The sequence below is a fragment of the Doryrhamphus excisus genome, chromosome 1, assembly GCF_030265055.1.
Source record: "Doryrhamphus excisus isolate RoL2022-K1 chromosome 1, RoL_Dexc_1.0, whole genome shotgun sequence".
NCBI lineage: Eukaryota > Metazoa > Chordata > Actinopteri > Syngnathiformes > Syngnathidae > Doryrhamphus > Doryrhamphus excisus.
The window spans coordinates 5,273,965-5,294,606 of NC_080466.1; the positions used below are offsets into that span (position 1 = coordinate 5,273,965).

At 38.2% G+C, this 20,642-nt stretch overlaps 1 protein-coding gene, 6 non-coding genes and 1 pseudogene across 8 annotated transcripts in view; 5 read left to right on the forward strand and 3 right to left on the reverse strand.

Annotated features, from left to right (window-relative positions):
* Positions 1-20,642, reverse strand: part of tmod1 (tropomodulin 1) — a 34,218-nt gene that overhangs the window by 12,917 nt on the left and 659 nt on the right. The window contains exons 2-11 of one of the 2 annotated variants that reach the window (XM_058065551.1): positions 16,779-16,866; positions 16,074-16,208; positions 13,296-13,452; positions 11,622-11,738; positions 10,827-10,916; positions 8,979-9,109; positions 8,259-8,366; positions 7,642-7,785; positions 6,477-6,621; positions 5,201-5,300 (exon numbers count right to left, since the gene is read on the reverse strand). In XM_058065551.1, the coding sequence (XP_057921534.1) occupies positions 5,201-5,300; positions 6,477-6,621; positions 7,642-7,785; positions 8,259-8,366; positions 8,979-9,109; positions 10,827-10,916; positions 11,622-11,738; positions 13,296-13,452; positions 16,074-16,196 (1,115 nt within the window). In that variant the 5' untranslated portion in view covers positions 16,197-16,208; positions 16,779-16,866. The remainder of the gene's footprint in view (positions 1-5,200; positions 5,301-6,476; positions 6,622-7,641; positions 7,786-8,258; positions 8,367-8,978; positions 9,110-10,826; positions 10,917-11,621; positions 11,739-13,295; positions 13,453-16,073; positions 16,209-16,778; positions 16,867-20,642) is intronic. The other variant, XM_058065552.1, reaches the window with a different exon arrangement.
* LOC131101620 (small nucleolar RNA U3) lies at positions 31-245 on the reverse strand. Its single transcript, XR_009119249.1, has one exon. It is a non-coding gene; the product is annotated as a small nucleolar RNA U3 (small nucleolar RNA).
* LOC131101638 (small nucleolar RNA U3) lies at positions 613-827 on the forward strand. Its single transcript, XR_009119253.1, has one exon. It is a non-coding gene; the product is annotated as a small nucleolar RNA U3 (small nucleolar RNA).
* LOC131101645 (small nucleolar RNA U3) lies at positions 1,997-2,211 on the forward strand. Its single transcript, XR_009119256.1, has one exon. It is a non-coding gene; the product is annotated as a small nucleolar RNA U3 (small nucleolar RNA).
* On the forward strand, positions 2,931-3,145 carry LOC131101672 (small nucleolar RNA U3). The gene has a single exon (XR_009119263.1). It is a non-coding gene; the product is annotated as a small nucleolar RNA U3 (small nucleolar RNA).
* Positions 3,901-4,115, reverse strand: LOC131101652 (small nucleolar RNA U3). Its single transcript, XR_009119259.1, has one exon. It is a non-coding gene; the product is annotated as a small nucleolar RNA U3 (small nucleolar RNA).
* LOC131101678 (small nucleolar RNA U3) lies at positions 4,480-4,694 on the forward strand. The gene has a single exon (XR_009119265.1). It is a non-coding gene; the product is annotated as a small nucleolar RNA U3 (small nucleolar RNA).
* On the forward strand, positions 4,703-4,887 carry LOC131101708 (small nucleolar RNA U3; annotated as a pseudogene).

Genomic DNA, 20,642 nt, shown 5'->3' on the forward strand with positions numbered 1-20,642 from the left:
ACAGACAGTTCTATATTCACAACAAATAAAACCACTCTGAACATATTCCTTCCATCAAAGCTTCATGAAGAAGCAAAGAACAATCATCAATGACAGAGAACATATGATAGAATCATTATTCTCTGTCAGGTTCATGTTCAGGAAGGAATATCACATCTCATCATCATGGTTAGCGAGACCATACACTTTAGAAACACATTTCTCAAGTCAATAACTATAGAAATGATCCCTGAAAGTATAGTCTTAATTTCATAACAAATGATGACAGGAAGTCTTCTACAAGACTATTATTTTCACTTAGGGGGATGTATGTATTATTTATCTTTTGTCATGAATTTCTCTTATAATCTCGAATGAAAATGTTGCTCATTAGCCACGTATACATGGACCCAAATATTCTGCTTGCATTCGGTTTATTTGCTCAAACGTAAAGAATTGAACCTTTGTATACACCTCATTCCGAAAGAAAAGTGCCAGTCTGGATGAACGTAAAAAAATCGGTTTCACAGGGGTGGAATATTCACCAGTTTTATGAATATCAACCCAAGTACATCCTCTGAGTGAAAATAGTAGTCTCATAGAATAATTCCTGTCATCGTTTGTTATGAAATTAAGACTATACTTTCAGGGATCATTTCTATAGTTATTGACTTGAGAAATGTGTTTCTAAAGTGTATGGTCTCGCTAACCATGATGATGAGATGTGATATTCCTTCCTGAACATGAACCTGACAGAGAATAATGATTCTATCATATGTTCTCTGTCATTGATGATTGTTCTTTGCTTCTTAATGAAGCTTTGATGGAAGGAATATGTTCAGAGTGGTTCTTTTTGTTGTGAATATAAAACTGTGCCTGGAAAGTCAAGTACTTATAAACTGATAGATGCAGATTAGGTGCTTATTGTTTTGTCAGCCTGTCTGAGTATTTCTATGATGTAATTATTTCTTAAATAGCATGTCACACATGTAAAGGAAATGAGTGAGAATGTGATTGGGTTCATCAGTCAGTTTCAGGTTATTAGTTGACAGATTAGTGGTACTTGTCTCCGTTTTTAGACTCATTGCAATACTCTAGCGTGTCGTCATTGAGGAGAACGTGCATTTATTTTAATGATCTGTCAAGATAAATAAATCCACAGAGGGAAAATAGTAGTTTTGGAGCAGACTTGCTGTCATCCCATGTTTGGAATAAGACTATATGTAATTTCAAGTATCATTTCTGGAGTTACTGATTTAAAATAATGTTCCTAAAGTGTGTGGTCTTGCTAACCATTGTAAAGAGATGGGGATTTTGTTGTAAACATGAAACAGACAGCATAATTACTCCTCTCTTATTAACTCTTTGTTATTGAAGATTGTTCTTTAATTCTTTCTGAAGCTTTGATCGCAGGATTGAATATGCTGCACTATTATGGTTGTTCATGTAATTTAATTTGTTGATTGTTTACTTTTCATGGATAAATCTTCTTTACAGTGGTACATGTCTGTTGTTGTTTTCTGACTGTATGAATGTTCCAATCAATGTCGTGTTGAAATAACACAGGCAAGTAACTGCTTCCTTTTGTGTTACATCTGCTTTTTTATGCTACTTACTTTCTGTGTTTGACTGAAGGCAACATATTTCCATCTATTTGAATTATTCCTATCTTGGTGTAATAAAGTACACTGACCGTTCAACATTATAAAGCAGACATGCAACAAATGCAATCATTTGTGTCCAATCATTAAATGGTCTGGCCTGCCAATGATATTTGTATTTGGTTCCCATTAGAAATGTCCCAGCTCACTGACCATTACTTTGGTTTTACTCAGGACTCATCATTCAGCTTAAAAAACTCCAATTCATCGTATTCATTAGGGGCATGTGCATCCGTTTTATTTTTCTTACAGTAAATAAATTATATCAAAACTTGATGCATATCAACCCAAGTATATGCCCTGAGTGAAAATAGTAGTCTCATAGAATAATTCCTGTCATCATTTGTTATGAAATTAAGACTATACTTTCAGGGATCATTTCTATAGTTATTGACTTGAGAAATGTGTTTCTAAAGTGTATGGTCTCGCTAACCATGATGATGAGATGTGATATTCCTTCCTGAACATGAACCTGACAGAGAATAATGATTCTATCATATGTTCTCTGTCATTGATGATTGTTCTTTGCTTCTTAATGAAGCTTTGATGGAAGGAATATGTTCAGAGTGGTTCATAATGCTGGAGCGAAGAGCTGTTTGAAACATATGTGTAGACAAATGTTTCCTTTTGACTGTTGATGACTTAATATAGTTTTAGAAATTTCCTGTTTCAGAATCTATTAAGTGCAATTACAGAAGCTGACAAAAGAAGGATGCTCATGTTCTTTAGTGTTGCTGTCTTTTTGTTAATGAAGCTTTGATGAAGGAATATGTTTAGAGTAGTGGATAATTGTGAAGAGCAAACTCTTTCACATGTGAACATATGTAAAGATAATTATTGCTCTTCTCTGGCTGTAGGAAGGCAAGGAATAGAATTCCTTGCCTTGTAGTAATTTCCATAAAAACTATGAAGGAATCATTTGGCCAATGAGTATTGTTAGGTTATACAGCCACTGATATTTTCTCCTTTGTATTAAACTGGACATTCACTGGGTAAATGAAGTTTATTTCAAGTCAATTTTCAGTCTCAGATGTATTTAGTCTCCCACCTGCACAAAGGTAATGATCAGTATGTGAAAATTATTTTTATGGATGTTGTTGTGTGTATACTACATATGCATTTGTGTCTCTGTCTTTAGGTTTTGAGCACATATGACTGATGAGAAATATTATAATTCAAGATTATGAAAGAAATTCAAGACCGCAAAAATAAAAGTAGTAAAAAGTACATGCCCTGAGTGAAAATTGTAGTCTGATAGAATAATTCCTGTCATCATTTGTTATGAAAATTAAGACTATACTTTCAGGGATCATTTCTATAGTTATTGACTTGAGAAATGTGTTTCTAAAGTGTATGGTCTCGCTAACCATGATGATGAGATGTGATATTCCTTCCTGAACATGAACCTGACAGAGAATAATGATTCTATCATATGTTCTCTGTCATTGATGATTGTTCCTTGCATCTTCATGAAGCTTTGATGGAAGGAATATGTTCAGAGTGGTATTTTTTGTTGTGAATATAGAACTATTTGTGAATAATCAAGTATTAATAAGTTGATCAGCACTCACTAATTGCTTACTGTTTTGTGTCAGCCTGTTTGAGTCCTTCTGTGATGTAGTCTGTTTCTTAAATAGCATGTCACACACGTAAAGGAAATGAGTGAGAATGTGATTGGGTTCATCAGTCTGTTTCAGGTTATTGGCTAATTGACTAGTGCTACTTGTCTGTTTTTAAATTCATTGAAATACTGTTATGTGTCCTTGAAAGGAAAAGCATTTATTTTAACGATTTTAACTTCTGAATTCAGATTAGAAAATAACTGTCAACATAAATACATCAGCTTTTTCATCCTATTTACATTCTGTGTTTTCATAATTCAGATTTCATTCGGAAAGATGAAAAACTCCTCATGTAAACGTGTTATGACCAATTGTGATACACGCACCGTACGTTGTCTTAGGAGAAACATATGAATCCTCCAGGATGTCCCCTCCTGCGTCATTGCGGGCAGCCGAGCTGCCGCAAAAAGTTAATGTGCTTCAGTGTAGCGGGACTTGAATCTCATTAACCTGCTTAAGAGTTAGGAAGTGAGTGATAAATATATCCAATTCATGTTTTTCTTTATCTTTCTGTTGATTTACACATGCAATGTTAAGATGTTTTTTGCGATGTTCATGTTCTTTGACTGAGAAGGAAAAAAACCAGCAAATTTTGTCTACACATATGTTTTAAACAGCTCCTTTCTCCAACATTATCAACCACTCTGAACATATTCCTTCCATCAAAGCTTCATTAAGAAGCAAAGAACAATCATCAATGACAGAGAACATATGATAGAATCATTATTCTCTGTCAGGTTCATGTTCAGGAAGGAATATCACATCTCATCATCATGGTTAGCGAGACCATACACTTTAGAAACACATTTCTCAAGTCAATAACTATAGAAATGATCCCTGAAAGTATAGTCTTAATTTCATAACAAATGATGACAGGAATTATTCTATGAGACTACTATTTTCACTTAGGGGGATGTATGTATTATTTATCTTTTGTCATGAATTTCTCTTATAATCTCAAATGAAAATGTTGCTCATTAGCCACGTATACATGGACTCAAATATTCTGCTTGCATTCGGTTTATTTGCTCAAACGTAAAGAATTGAACCTTTGTATACACCTCATTCCGAAAGAAAAGTGCCAGTCTGAATGAACGTAAAATCGGTTTCACAGGGGTGGAATATTCCACAGTTTTATGAATATCAACCTGAGTACATCCTCTGAGTGAAAATAGTAGTCTCATAGAATAATTCCTGTCATCGTTTGTTATGAAATTAAGACTATACTTTCAGGGATCATTTCTATAGTTATTGACTTGAGAAATGTGTTTCTAAAGTGTATGGTCTCGCTAACCATGATGATGAGATGTGATATTCCTTCCTGAACATGAACCTGACAGAGAATAATGATTCTATCATATGTTCTCTGTCATTGATGATTGCTCTTTGCTTCTTAATGAAGCTTTGATGGAAGGAATATGTTCAGAGTGGTTGGTAATGTTAGTTATACTTTTCCAAATATGAGTACATATTAAAATGGTCCGTGCTTAGCATAGTATGGTTTTGCTAACCATGATGGTGGAATCAGATATTTGTTTTTGATCATCAAACTGCTATGTTCTCTACCATTGATTGTTCTTTGTTTCTTAAAGGAGCATTGATGGAAGAAATATGTTCAGAGTGGTTTGTTTTCTCTACAACTCATTCAAGCATAGTGTGTTTTGTTTATTATAACACATGTTTGGGTAAGACTCAGTATATCTATCTTTCTTGGTTGTGGGTCTACTTTAGTTTGAGGTCCTGGTTGAACAACTTAAAAAACTCGTGCAAAATGATTTTTTGGTGTAAGTTGGGAGCAGAAGGACAGTATAGCAGGAAGCCTGAATGAGCTCAGGAGAAGGAACAGAGGCTTTGAAAGAAAATGGCGGCATTTCAGTGGTGTGGAACAAAAGTGAAATGACAGAAGAGAACTGAATGGCCACGTAGTACTGTATTTACTTAGTCTTTGACTTGAACTTTTTTCCAAAGGCCCGTTCCAGCTCAGGGACGGACAAAGTCAGGGTGAAGGAGCCATCAGACTCTGACCTAACAACTCGGGCTTCAAAACAGAAGAGGAGCAGCCAGTTATGTAAAAGAAATATGCCCTCCCGAAAACCCTGTTTCCAGGCAATATAATAGTGGTATGAATGACTGCACCATTTCCATTTGTGGACAGTTAACTAAATCTGAAGGAACTTTAAAAAATGCACTGCTGTAAAGGCACATCATGTACACCACTGGGCATCTTCTATATTTTCTGATGGATTTCTGTTACGCACCTTGATGAGCACACAACCCAAGCATGCTACCTAATGGGGAAGTTGGCATTTACAGCCCATGCAAGCTCTCAAGTACTCAGGGTTGTTGCCTGCCACTAGGCGAGGCAGGCAACTGCTTGGGGGCCCCAAGGACTCACAAATGTAAATTAGTGCTGATGAGCGCAGCCCACTGTGAATTATGCCCAGGCTAAAATTAAAGACAATATAATTTCAAATATAAACATACACAAAAAAGTACAATTCTTCCCTTAAAACACACAACTCCAGGTCATGCAACATTTAATGATGTGCATGAGGTAAGTCGTCTACCAAGCTTTTTTTTTTTAGTGCTGATGTCATCATTTAGAAAGGTTTTAGTTTGTCTCAGCTTTCAGAGAAGCTGATGACATCACCCTTATTCTTTTCTTAGCGTGTGATCAAAGTCAAATCTGTAATAGAGAGATGAAGTGGCAGCATTGGAGCGTGTTAAAACTGCCCATTGCACAATTCTGCAGTGTGGTTAAGTAACCAGTGAGGTCATTCCAAGATTACTGACCTAAAATTATTTGAAAAAAAGTGTGGATTATTGTGAACCGGTGGTGTGTCAGCAACGTATCGTCTGTAGCTACATGCTATACAAAAGCTGTATGAAAAAATGAATGCTTTAGAAATATAATAATGCCCACATCATACTAATCAGTGTTTTCAATATGTTACTATATAATCCCATTTAGCCACAAAACATGGCAAAATATTATCAACACATCTCACTAAATCAAACAATTATATATTACTCCCACCAAAATAAACATTACATGATTACAATTCCCAGGCAAAGTCTCTTTTTGCATTTTGTGAACTCCTCCTGTTTCCATACATTGTTGAGCAAATACATGAAACTCCCATAGATGACATCACAAACTAATATAGTTGATATTATATACAGTGTGTGTGTGTGTGTGTGTGTGTGTGCCCACCTAGGTCATTGTTGTTCATCATGGCATTGGAGCCTCTGAGGCGCGGGCCCTGCTGGGTGAAATGGTAGCCGAACTTCAGCAGTGTTGTGTTTTTCTCCAACATGCTGGCTATCTCCATCTCCACCTTGTTGCCTAATGGCTGACTCTGGAGAGAGAAGTCAAAGAAGGCATAAACAGACTTACTAAGCATACTTTTCAAATAATTGGTTGAAGTGACTGTAATGGCAGCTCTGTCATCCCAAATCAATTAAGGGACTGTATGTAGCGCGTTCCTCCAGCTGTCCAGAGGGCGTCACCATTCAAACGTACTCCGAGAATCATGTCACTTGACGCCTGGCAGCCATTCACCAATGAACTGCTCTCCTGGGAATAATGCATAATGGGAAGGAGCTAAAACAGTTGCTGTTTTTTTATTTTGAACTTCTATTGGTACTTTCTTGGGTACCTTTTCAGTGTTAAGTTGCTGTGTGATGATTTTAGCTGTCTATCTAAGATGACCCCATGACCTCCACTGCTATATTGAGGAATGATCTTCTGCAATATTCCAATGCGTGGATGAGCTTGTCCTAATGATGGTGAGATGAAGCCCATGAAGCATCGATACTTTCAGGCAACTGTGTCGGCACATGTACTGACAGCTCATAAGGGATCATTTACTATATGGCGCCATCAAGATGTCAGTGAAATGTACTACAATCTAGTTTACCCCTACAAAACAAGTGAACGCACCACAGTGAAACACAGTATTAGAAACAGGAATGCACTTTTATTATTTGTAACTAAATGAAGAGATTTAAAACCACAATATTTTTGTCGCTGGTTCCATCTTTTAAAAACATGCTAATAACTCACCAAAGACCAACCAAACCTGTGCCTTATATTTCAAATGATATGTGGTTCACACGCCAAACCAGCAAACCACTTCCTAAATCAATCACATGATAAGGTGCTTCAGGAAGGTTCGAACATCATTTCTTACCATCGAACCACACACACCTCGAAGCCTCGACACAGATAGTAACATCACTAGCTCGCAGAGAGTTTTTCGCATAGCTCATGATTGCATAGCTCATAGTTACTTGACATAAGATGAGTTAGTGACTTGAGTGGGTTCCTGTGTAAGCATTATCAACAGAGACATGTTTATGTGTGGATTCTCCGGTACCTGATTGTCAATCTTGAGCTCCAGTAGCGTTGTGTTGAACTGTAGCGATTCAATAAGGGCCAGGATTCCAGTCCCTGTTATGAAGTTGGACTCAACATTCAGGCTCTTCAGTGTTGTATTGATCTTGAGCATCTCAGCCAGTGACTGCAGCACACACAGCACATGAATAATTTGTTCTTTTCTTGGCACCAAAGTGAGGAAAATAAACACTATTATTCATGAAAAAAAACAGAAGGGTGACTGCTGTATGGGGGACTCACTAGAATACAATGGAGCTGCTAAATTCAAATACCCCAAACAAGTTACACAAAAACTGGGAGGCCAAACTATGAAAATGCATAATGCCACACTAGATGTGAGCATTGAGCAAAATATCTGTAAAAACCCACAATATAGTAATGTATACTAACTGTACATGGGTATTTTTATTTAAAATGTTCATGAAGATCCAAATGGATGGGCATAGATCAAATCACAAGGTTCTATTTTTTCACAGTGAGGGGTCAATTTGGAACATGTGCTTCACAAAGGGCTACATTAACTTCCCATGTGAACAATATGAGTGACAATATTCACATATTTCAAAAGGGGGTAAAAAAAAAGCAATATGTACTAACAAATGCTACTGGGTCGTTGCTTCGAGTCCCAACGATACTGAACCTCTCCACCACCGTGTTCTTTATCAGAGCTTCAGCGTACGCCTTCAAAGTTGGGATGGGAATATTCTGGGGAAAAAAGTACATAAGAACATTATAGCTCAGTAAATGTTAAATAATCCAAACTGTCACATTGCGCTGTGGGTTTTGCAGCTTCACTCGCTTCACTCACGGTGCTTCAAAATACTGTATATTAATTAATAAATCATTAATGTTTCTCGGTTGAATACAGTCCATTATTAGTCCAACATATGTATATTTAAGCATATTTTACATACTTTTGGCCTCATTTCAATATTTTCAAACATTAAAACAACTAAATGAACTAAAGCACAGATATAAGACATTCAGAAAATGCATTTACAGACACGTTAATATGTACTAGCATTCTATACCAGTCAATAATATTACATTAGCCACCGCAGGAAGACCCAGAGGAACAACAAGGAACACTTGCAATGCTAATATGTGTGAATCTACATTTTGTCCTATTTTATTATTGTCTTGTGTCTTATTATGCCTTATTATTATGTCTACTATATTGGGTAACACCAGTATTTAGAAGGTCATTAACAAGTTGTCATTAACAACTTTTGTCTTGAATCATTTAACTGTGATAAATAAGGTACGACTGTACATGTGTTTGTTTCTTCAGCAGCAGTAACAACAACACTTTGGTACCTTGATGTTATTGAGGTTGACCTCCACAAGGTCCGGATCGTTCCTTTTTATTCTCATGAGAGTGTCCTCCACATCAGTCGAGTTGGGTTCCTCATCAGGCACTGGTTTATACTGGGTGGACTGGATCACACCTGTCACACACACACACACAGTCAGCACACACTCTGCAACATCCCAAATCCGTATGAAATATAAATAATTGGAATGAATTAATTCTCTTAAGAATGTTGAGAAATACTATTATCCAAAGTACCACAGTACAATGAATATGCCACTTCATTTAGATACTTTAAATACAGCGTACTATTATTTTCTATTAATTTCAATGCTCTACATTTTAGAGAACATCTGCAGCATAGTGGTGACATCTCAGCAAATTTCTATAACCTTCTCAGCATTGAATCTATGTAAATAAATCATATTACTAATCAATGTACCCATTTTCATGTGGTCATTAGGGTCATGGTTAAGCTGAAGCCTATCCCAGCTGACTTTGTCCAAAAGCCAGAGTACAACCTCGACTGGTCTCTACTCAATCTCAGGACACACAACCGTGTTTTTGTGAGAGGAAACCAGAGTACCGGGATAATACCCACGCACCTGCGCCGGGAGAGGATGGAAACCCCACACAGATTTGAACCACACAATGTGCGGCAGACATAAACCACTATTCCCCTGAGCTGCCCCTTACAGCTTTAGCAGAATAAATATTTTTGAAACTCAACTCAATTGGTGTGAATGTTCAAAAGTATTATCTGTCTTAGACATACATGATGAATAGGTCAAACAAAACATAGCGTTCGGTATTATTCATGGGCACACTAAATTTTCCCACAGTAAGTTGTCATGCTGATTAATGAGCTACTGGGTCCAACGAGGTGAAAAGTGCAATCATAGCAGTATAACTGTCTAAAATATATAAAATAAAACAAGACAATAAATATTGTCTGTTGTCCTGAAAAAAGGTTAAAGAAATAGGTCAGAGATGTAGTCTCGTGGTTGAATCACCTGACTAAGGTTGAGCAGGATTCCAAGGTTGAAGCCGCACCCACTAAATTCAGCAAGAAAAACGGATTTTGCACATATACAGCTGCACGAGACGATAAGCCACACATGTCCACGTCACAAAACGACATTGTGGAGGTGCGCACAAGTCAGTGAGGAGCAGCCAGCTCTTTATTTGACAGGAGCCAATCATGAGCTATGAGAAAACTCACACTGAGCTCACTGAACTCATTGGAAATCGTGGGAGGAGTACCAATACAAGTTTAAAATAATTAATTAACTTTGTTCTGATTTTAAACCCGTATTGGTACATGTCTTGTATATTTCCTCGCTACCTTTTGAGTGTTAAGTTGCTGTGCGATGACTTTAGTGTTCTTTGTATGACACTCAGTCAGAATGTTATACTGAGTAATGACCTCCTGTGATAGTATTTAAATTATTAGTAGTATTTCTAAATCATAGGACATATCATGAGATTACAACATGTTCATAAATTAGTTGCTGCGTTGTTTTAGCCGAAGGGTATAAAAAAGCAAGGGCTTTTACACCAGAGTCAGGGTGTACACTGCTTCTTGTTCAAAGTCAAATGGGACTAGTTCTAGCTAACATGTGACCAAGAACAGGAGAAGCAGTAGAAAATGAAAAGATTGATGAACGGATAAAAAACACTCTAAAGCAAACATCCTGATCTCATTTTGCTTCATTGAGCTAAAACTACAGTTGGCATTTGTTTTGGACTGGAATACTGTATGTTTTCTGTAACAATCAAGGTACTTTAACAAGTTTAACCTGGAACAAATGTTGTTTTACAGCTGTAAGAATCCTTCAGAAAATGTTACATACTGTTAAGGCCTTGCTTGTTAACGATGGTGCTGCTTGCCAGAGCTTCATAGTACTGCTGGTTACTCATCAGAGTGTGCATGCCCAGGATGGCTGGAAAAAGAAAAAAATATATAGCAGAAATAACGGAAGAAAGGAACATGTAATGAGTAGGAAGAAATCAAGATGAATAAAGAAGTGACCATCATGCAAACCAAAAATGATGATGGAAGGATGAAGACTCGTGCAAGGTCTCAAGCACACCAGTCACACAGGCTGGCTTAATGGTTGACGATACTAAGGTGCAACAAGGCATTTTCTTAACAAAAGGTTGTGACAAAAATATCAGTTGTATTTCTGTCATATTTCACAATGGTGTAGAACTGTACTGCATCACACTGAGCTGTTTTAGTTTTCTTACATTGACTAATACTAGGGGCGGATACTACAAAACAATTTGGAGTATGAAGCAGCGCAGTTCTACATGACTTTTTTTCTTTGTATGCTAACCCCATGCATGCACACTACATATACCCTGTATGGTGCTCAGCTAACAGTGGTCCAGCAGGGGAGAATGACGTAAGGGGGTGATGAAGAGAAAGGGTGGTGGCAAGATGGAGGCAACACTGAGGGGGAAAGGAGAGCAGTTAGATTGAATAGATGAATAACATGTGCTAGTAGGGAAGGTCATGAAGGTATTTATAGTACTGTATATTGATTAGTGAAAGCAAAGAATTTAAATTATGCGGATAACATGATTTTTTTTTAGGTTTGGAACATCTCAATTACATTTTTATACAGCAAAGTAAATGTTGTTACCTGCTATATCACAAAGTTCAGCATCTGTAGCACTGGCAAGGGCTTCTTCGAGTTCAGGCTCCAGGGTCACATTCTCCATGATGGGGTCGACCATCTTTTTAGGCACCCAGGCCTTACCTGCAACATGAACGGATGCTCATACTGTACATAGGGTCTTAAAAACTGCCACCTCTATTATAATATATTCTTCTCCGTAGAACAGAAACTCAGATATACAGTGTTGTAATAACAATATCGTAACCTTCGTCACACAGAAACACATTTCCAGGGGATTTGAACCTGCTTTGAGTGGCCTGAAAAAGCAAGTAGGACAACAAAACTACACACAAATACTCAATCAGCCACTTCGATGGTTACCAAAGTGGGGTAGGCCAATTGTAACAGGAGATCAGTGAATAATAATTAATAACAATCAGCGCCTACCACTCAATGATGATTGCACAGAGAGCAGAGCACAAAGGAAGCAGAGTTGTTCATTGCTCTGTGCGCATCATATGAACAAATAAGTGTTTAATTGAGGAGATTTAATTTATGTTGGTGTTCCAATACCCGTACAGCGCAGCGGTGAAAACCTGTCACTGTGAGTAGGCAATCCCCCACAGCTTTATCGTGACTGTGGTTTAAGCAGACTTAAACCATAGTTATCACGAGTGGACAAAAGAAGTGATGCACAAATTGAAGCCATTCATACAGAAGGATGCTAACGTCAAAGTGGAATAAAATATTTACAGGATGATTACTTAATCTATTTGTCAGTGCTCATGTAAACCTTTATCAAAATGTGACAATGCAAAATACAATTTTCTCTTAATTAATGAACCAATAATGTTCAACATTTAAGGTTAATTAAGATAAAAAGTGTGCATGACTAGAAGGTACATTGGTTCAGGTCAAATGTCTGAAGGGGTATGCAACTGTAAAAAGTTTGGGAACCACTGCTGTTCCTCATATAGGGACAAACGAGATAATCTGAAGTGTGTTGATACAATAATCTATAATGGGAATCTTTTTGAAATCTGTTACATAAGTGAGCTTCCCTTCATCTGACTTCACACTGGTGGCCCTGACTGGCATCATACTCAGCTCTGTTGTGTGTTCTGACTCTGCCACGTCGTGTTTGGACCGGCATCTAAACACTAGCTGCTTGGCCGCAAAGAGACCCATCATCTCCCTTGGTTTGCACTTCGTAGGACATTTAATAGGACATTTAATGCCAGTTAAAAAGCAAAACCGTGACAGTTGCATAAAGCTAGTTAGAGAGAAAACACTATTAGCTGTTCCTGGATTCATAACAAATGACAACATTTAGTAAAGCGCATATGTCTGCTAAGGCCAAATTTGGATCAGGTATAATAATAATAATAATAACAATAATGGCTGCAGGGTGGTGGAGTGGTTAGCACACAAGCCACACAGCTAGCAGACCAGGGTTCGATTCATACAGGGCGATTAAGACAATGACACCACACCATTAAAGATTCGGGGATGGGGGTCGATGATGTAGTTTTGCATATTTTATGACGTAGACAGACTACAGTGTCAGCAGGCCACCTCAGGACATGACGCTGAAACGCGCTACAAAATGCCTGATGATGTATTGTCTTGTGGCGTAAAAAAGGGAATAAAACACTTTCAATCTTGGGCTTTCAATCTTGGGCACTTTGTTAGTAATACCTCTCTTCTCTCCCGTGAAAGGCACCAGGTCTTCTCTGTCTGGATGTTCTTTGGCTTGTTTCTCCAGATGGGCCAGCAGGTTGTCTCTTTGAAATGTTCCTGTGGGTGCTTTTTTGGTCTGATCCTTTTGACGCATCCCAGCAGGCAGCAGTGCATTCTAGACAATAACAGGAATGTACATCATTACAAGCAATGACATTTACTCATCGGAAATTTTTCCTTATGCACATTCACACAAGGTATTAAAATCTAGACCTGCATCAAAATTCCTGCATTGAAAAGATTTGGTTTTGATTGACACTGCGTTAAATTGTTTTGATTGTGGAGGTGTATATGTTATAGAATATAAAGTAAATGTACAGTATTGTATAAACAGTGCAGTTGTGCACAGAACAGGCCTGGGAGATTTTTCAGAGCTTTGCGGCTGAGAGAGTTATTTTTAACCTGAAGGCACATTCAAAATCAAGCCCTTAGAAGAACTACTTATGGCTTCATATCTTATCTATGCTCTCAGCACTCTGAGGGCTCTCTTTTCTTCTCTTTTCAAAACTCCCTCACACTGTTTCATTCTGCCTTCACTCCCTCTTCCTTCAAGCATAAGAACACAAACAAAGCACAACAGTCTCTTCCAACGGTGGTTCAAAGATGTCGTCACAACACACAGTAGTATTTAGTGTAAAGCTGAGGCGTATATCACAGCGACACGGCCAAAGCTTTTGGCACTTACATCAGTTGCAGATCCTGTAACGTACTGTTTCACTGTGTTATTTTTAACAAAGTGAAACTCGGTCTTCCTCTCCCCCTAAAGTCCTACTGTAACTTCCCACTCGGCTTGCACTTAATCATGGCCCCAGTACCTCACCTGATAAATATTCACATCGTAGCCACTGGCCTGCTCAGTGGGAGAAAGTCAGTGTCCAGTGGCACCCACTTACTCCAAAAAAAGCAAGCTGTTATGTGATACATGTCATAAGGTTCAACTTTGTTTGACTAGACCACTATCTTAAATCTCTATTCTCACTATCTCAAATCTTAATTCATTAACCAAGGGAATTATACACCTTTTGAACCTCTTGAACACACCCTGGATTTTAATCCAGAAGAGTTTTGTGAAACTGTTCCCAGAAAGCAAGGTGCTTGTAGGTGATGAGTGTGTGTGTGGAAGAAGTTGACAGCCCACACCCCCATCCCATACCCCAACTAAAACAGACAGAAACAAAAAACATGCTCACACAAATACAAAAAAAAAAAAAACAAGATCAACATCAGTGACCTCACAAAAGTTCTTATGTATAAAAAAAATCCCACAGACACTCTCTGAAATTAGTTGAAAAAGTAAACAACAAGATAAACTCTATAAAAATACAAACAAATTGTGTCTCTCTAGAGTTGTCAGTGTCTTCCTGGCAAGGACATGAGCAGCCCTGCTGGGAAGGTTACGGTGTTTTTCAGACGAGAGAGGCACTTTACTGTTCTGTAATTGGTTACCCTCGTAAACACGCGCAAACAAGGTGCACACTCTGACTCTCCTTCTTTGCGTCATCAGGTCCATCTGAGGCAACCAGAACTGGCATTAGTCTATGACACACACACACACACACATACACACTTAGCAGAACAAATGATACCCTTCCAGTCATCCCTCTTGTCCCCTTTTGGCTTAAGGAGACAATCACAGCTGCTGCTGCCACCCCACTGACCCATGATGATGCATGCGGTATGACATATGGGGGGGAACTTGTTACATGCAGAAATAAACACACCATAAGGAAGCTACCAGGAAGGATATAGTGTACCGTCTGTAGTACAGTCAGTTATACAGTGGAGTGTTTTTTTCCCCTAGAAAACAGGACTGAAAAGGATGGGCTGTCTTATATCCGGGAAAAGTAAATACATATTTTTTTGGTCTTGTTTAGGCCCTTTTTATTTTTCCAGAAACAGGTCATCTTATATTTAAGGCTGTCATATTCAGGTCAATAAAATATATGATTGAAAGATGAGCCTTTGAATTGTTATAACCAAGTCCTATTACCACACACACACACAAACATTGACTAGAAAAGTCAACACAACTTTGAGAACAACTCACTACCATAAATCATGAAACACATGTGCATTGTTTGGGCTGCAACTAACAATTATTCTCACGGTCAATTGATTAATTATTTTGATTAATCAAGTACTGGTAATCAGTTAGGCCATAGATGGACCAAATTGATACCATCCAAACAGTTAACAGTGGAGAGGTAAAATGCTGATGATCTTGTTTTGCTGAAAACACAACTATAAAAATATTCAGATATGAGAGGCTAAAATCAGATGATGAATGATGAAATACCAAAATAGTTGTCAATTAATTGGACAATCCATCAATAATTGTTGCAGGTTTACTGGAGGCTCTGCAACATTCAAAGTACAGTATTCCGGGTAGTAATAGTACTTGGGGAATAAGTAGTTTTATTTTAGATTTCATACAGTACTAATTAGATACCATAAGCTACAAGTTAATACATGTGTTTTATTGCATTTGTGATTTTTTTTAATGAATCAGGAGGAAAGCAATATAGGCTTTGTTAGTTTACGTTACGCCACTGAACAACATGACTGATGGTCCCAAGACACCACATTGACACAACATCTTAAGTACTTTGTGCCATCACAATAACAGACCTCTCCCGTAGCTGTGGCTTATGTTAAGTCGGCGTGCTCTAACAGGGCCCGCCTGACTCCATAATTCACCAGTGATACCAGCATCACACGGGCAGAAAGTAAACTCACGTCAGGGTCCAGCTCCTCCAGTTCATCTTCTAACCTCTGCAGCTCTTCTTCGGAGAGCTTCATGAGCAGCTCGTCCTCATCTACATCCCTGTACTTCTCCATCTCCTTCCTCAACACTGACATGATGGAACACACCTGGAAAAACAACCGCCAATTCTCATTAGTAATGTGTCGGTTGCGAACAAAACAGCTTTTAGTGCCAATAATTAACACTTAAAATAACCAATTTATTCCATGTTGCGCATATAAATAAAAGGATACAAAGGATACAAACAAATTCATTCATTCATTTTCTACCGCTTTTCCTCACGAGGGTCGCGGGGGGGGGGGGGGGGGGGGTGCTGGAGCCTATCCCAGCTGTCTTTGGGCGGGAGGCGGGGTACACCCTGGACTGGTGGCCAGCCAATCACAGGGCACATATAGACAAACGACCATTCACACTCACATTCATACCTATGGACAATTTGGAGTCGCCAATTAACCTAGCATGTTTTTGGAATGTGGGAGGAAACCGGAGTACCCGGAGAAAACCCACGCAAGCTCCACACAGAGATGCCCGAGGGTGGAATTGAACCCTGGTCTCCTAGCAGTGAGGTCTGCGCACTAACCACTCGACCGCCGTGCCGCCAACAAACAAATTCTAATGATTAATTAGATGATTAATTCTATTGTTCTACGTTTCTGTGGATAGATAGATTATCTCACCTCAGTAAAAACCTCCAGATGAGAACGACAATATGTTCGATCAGCAGCTGCGACAACTTCACATCCGTCGGGAGGGAACCAATGATGCCTGTGAATAGAAACAAAACAGTTGGAATAAAATTGCATTGTTATATTGTCTCACCAGTCATTTTAATATTCCAGTAAAAGAAAAGTAGTTATCTTTTGCCACAAACCCTTCTTGACCTCTCTGAGAACGTGCGTGACAACAAAAACACTCAACAGTTAGATTGAGAATCATGAGCACGAGGCCTGGGATTAGTCATGGGTTGGTATGAGATTCTGATTGCATGATAACCTTGGGCAAAAACATCAATCACTGTTTCACAGCTGTTTCATTTTTACCAGTATAATATAATACAAAGTGGATCATATGCATTGACATTTTTTAAAAGTTAACTGTAATCTTTCTGAATAAATACCATGCGGTTCTCAATGCAGTCTACTGGGATATTAGACAATAGATATTTTGAGTTTAAAAAAAAAACAAAGCAAAATGCAATCAAGTGACCCAAAAACATACTATTCCAAAGTGGTAGGTCACTTTTCCACTAACTTTTGTTTCCTTGTCAAGTAATTGTTGTTAGCAACTAAGACGTTAAGTGGTTGTTGCTTGTTGTTTAGAGGAGAATAAACACAGTATACCACTTATCCTCCACTCCTGTCTACTTCTCAATCACATGTTAGTTGACCCTCCAGGTAAGTAATATGTTGACCGACTACGGCAACAACAGTACGGCCGTACCGGCATGGTTCAGTGTTAACGGCGCAGCTAACAATGCCTGTGTAGATAGATAAATGATAGATACTTTATTTATTTATAGTATTCCATTGTACTTTTCTTAAAGGTAATGTTAAAATATCATTTCTAGCCAATCTCTTAATGTCTTGTCTCGTGAAGACTCAACAGGTCTGCTCACATTGAGTATCAAAGATTGAACCGTGTTGCCAATGGTCTTCTGAAGCAGTGGTTCTGAACTAGTGGATCCAGCGGTGGATCACAGAACCATTCTGGGTGGGTCGCCAACAGCTTATCAAATGCCTCACTTGAAAATATATGTGGAATAGCACTTTAAAAAAAAATTCTGAAACAACTTTTTTCAATCAGAGGGAAGAGCTATGAACTTCTTACAAACGACTTGACCTACCTTTGGCCTATTGTCGCAGCAAGTGAATAGGACTACTGTTGGTTTTAACAAATGAGATGTAAATACTGTAGATTTCCTTGCATTGATACACTGGCCACTTCACCTCTTATATATGTTATGTATGTTATTACCTCCACCAAGCACAGCGCAGAAGTTGTCATTGTCATTATGTGCCCCTAAATGCATTTTGCACTGTGAAAATATAATTTAATTTAATATAAATACTGATTCTAATAAAGTGTGTCATGACTTGTGACCATGGTGACCATGGGAAAATGAAGGTCCCAGTGTAAGACCAGCTGAGAACAGCTGTTCTAGATAACAAGACTAAATAGAATTCCGCGGGGCCTGTTGTATGTAATGAAATCCATTGAGCAGGAAAACATGCTGATAAGCCGATCTGACATGCATCATGTTGAGGCTTTGTTTTGCTCTGCTTTCTCTGAGCTCCATCCACGATAAGACAAGTTTCCAAAAGCAAAGATGAAGAAGTGGGCTGAAATCCAAATAATGAAGAAGAAGCAGCTGACAGCAAACAGAGCTGTCTGCAGAGCTATTTATGAAGCGTATATATGCAGGGAGAAAGAAGGAGATACAGCAGAAACTGCTTAAAGTCATGCAACACATGGCTTGACATATGCAGTAATAACGATACAACAACGGTTCTGGATCCTTGCACCAGACTCAATATATCAATTAATTGTTTCTTAAATGCACTGAAGTTAGTTTGTATCCCCGAACTTCCATCCACACTACTAAACCAGCAACACAAGCTACATGTACATTATCTTTCGACAGTGAAGTGGTGTGCCTTTACATTGCGGTGCATATTGTAAAACTTTTAATCTTGAAAATAAACACAAGTTCCATCAACTATAAAGCACATGCCTGTAAAGATCTCACAAGAGCAGCCAAAATACTCTTAGCAGCTAATAAATCAGCTAATAAAAAACAGAGCAGGCAGCAGGACTTGTTGTTAAAACTGTTGAGCGGACTAATCCTGCTTAATGTCTTCAAACAGTCACAATGCATGATGTCATTGTTATAAAAAAATACAAAACCCATCAGCTTCACTTACAGTTACATGCAAGTGCACTGGGAACATTGATTTATGTATGTGTGGACCCTTAGACTTCACAGCTACATTCTGGCTCCAGGATGGTAAATAAGAGTCAGTTTATTGTGAAAACAAAATATCAAAATGCTGTGTCTCTGACTATATCAACCTAACATCCACATCTGAGCTTTGTGATGTGTAGAATAAAAGCAAATTAGTGTCATATCTAATGATACAACATATCTCATTAATGATTCATATGCTTCAGAATATACTGAGGGCCGATAATAACCTGTGGACTGAAAATGGCTGCACTTTGGACAGCCCTGCTGTAAGGCTATCTCAGGCTCAGCATTCTATGATTTGATCATAAATAAATCAATTGTACATGTAGTAAAGCATTCTATTCATCAGAATGTCAACAATAATGATTTGTAGATGAAACGCCTTAGGTAGTATATGTAACAACTGGGCTAAGATATATCAGTAAGCTAATATCATTTAGAACCAAAGACTAAAATGTACCAATAAAAATGATCTATCTATCAGTGGCACCTTAAACATCATAATATGACACTAGTCTCTATTTGTAGGGTAGTACTTTGGATTCTTTTACGTATGGTTAAAGCAGCTTTTTTTCCCAATATATTGAGTATTATCACATTAAAGCAATATTGTGATTATTTTATCAATGATATAATATCTTCTTCTGGTATTAAATTATTCTTACCTTGTGATGTCCACCCCTACAATGCAGCTCTAAAAAACTGCATGTAAGAGGTAGTACATGTGCATGAAGTCCAGAAAACATGAAAGGGGGTAGTAAAAATGAACACGATTAAACAAATTTAATTTGACACTGACCATAACATAATGTTGTGAGGCTGTATCATGCTTGTTAACTCACAAGCCATAACATAGCAATGCTCAGACACCATGCAAATATGCCCCCTTGAGGCTGTTGATAACATAACCATTTTTTAAAATGAACATAAATAATCCAATGTGCAGCATTTTTAAAATACATCAGTTGTTATTTTCCTCAGTTCAAATATGTTTGCATCTCTGTGTGGAGTTTGCATGTTATCCCGGTGCGTGCATGGGTTTTATATGGGTACTCTGGTTCCCTCCCACAAAACATGCAGAGTTTTGGGAATGTGGGAGGTTAGGTTAATTGGTGACTCTAAATTGTCCATAGGTATGAATGTGAGAGTGAATTGTCTATATGTGCCCTGCAAATGACTGGCAGCCAGTCCAGGGTGTACTCTGCCTTTTGCCCAAAAACAGCTGGGATAGGCTCCAGCAGACTCTTGTGAGGATAAGTGACATAAACAATTGATGGATAAATGAGCTTGCGAGCTATTTTTCTAATTTCTAGAATGCTTACAAGTGTTTGAATGAATCCTAAGCAAGACGAAAAGTGTGACCTTGCATGTAAAGGTTAACCATCTCCAGTACCCCAGTGTACCCGAATGTAGGTCACAGAACTGATGGCCAACATACCAGCAAACAACTGTTGCATCTCACAGCACTTGTTGACTGAAATCCTGATTATGCAATGCTGATCAAGTTTTTCTGGAGCAAGTTCTCCGTGGATACTGATGGAAACTTAGCTCATGGCATCACCAGCTGTGTATTTGA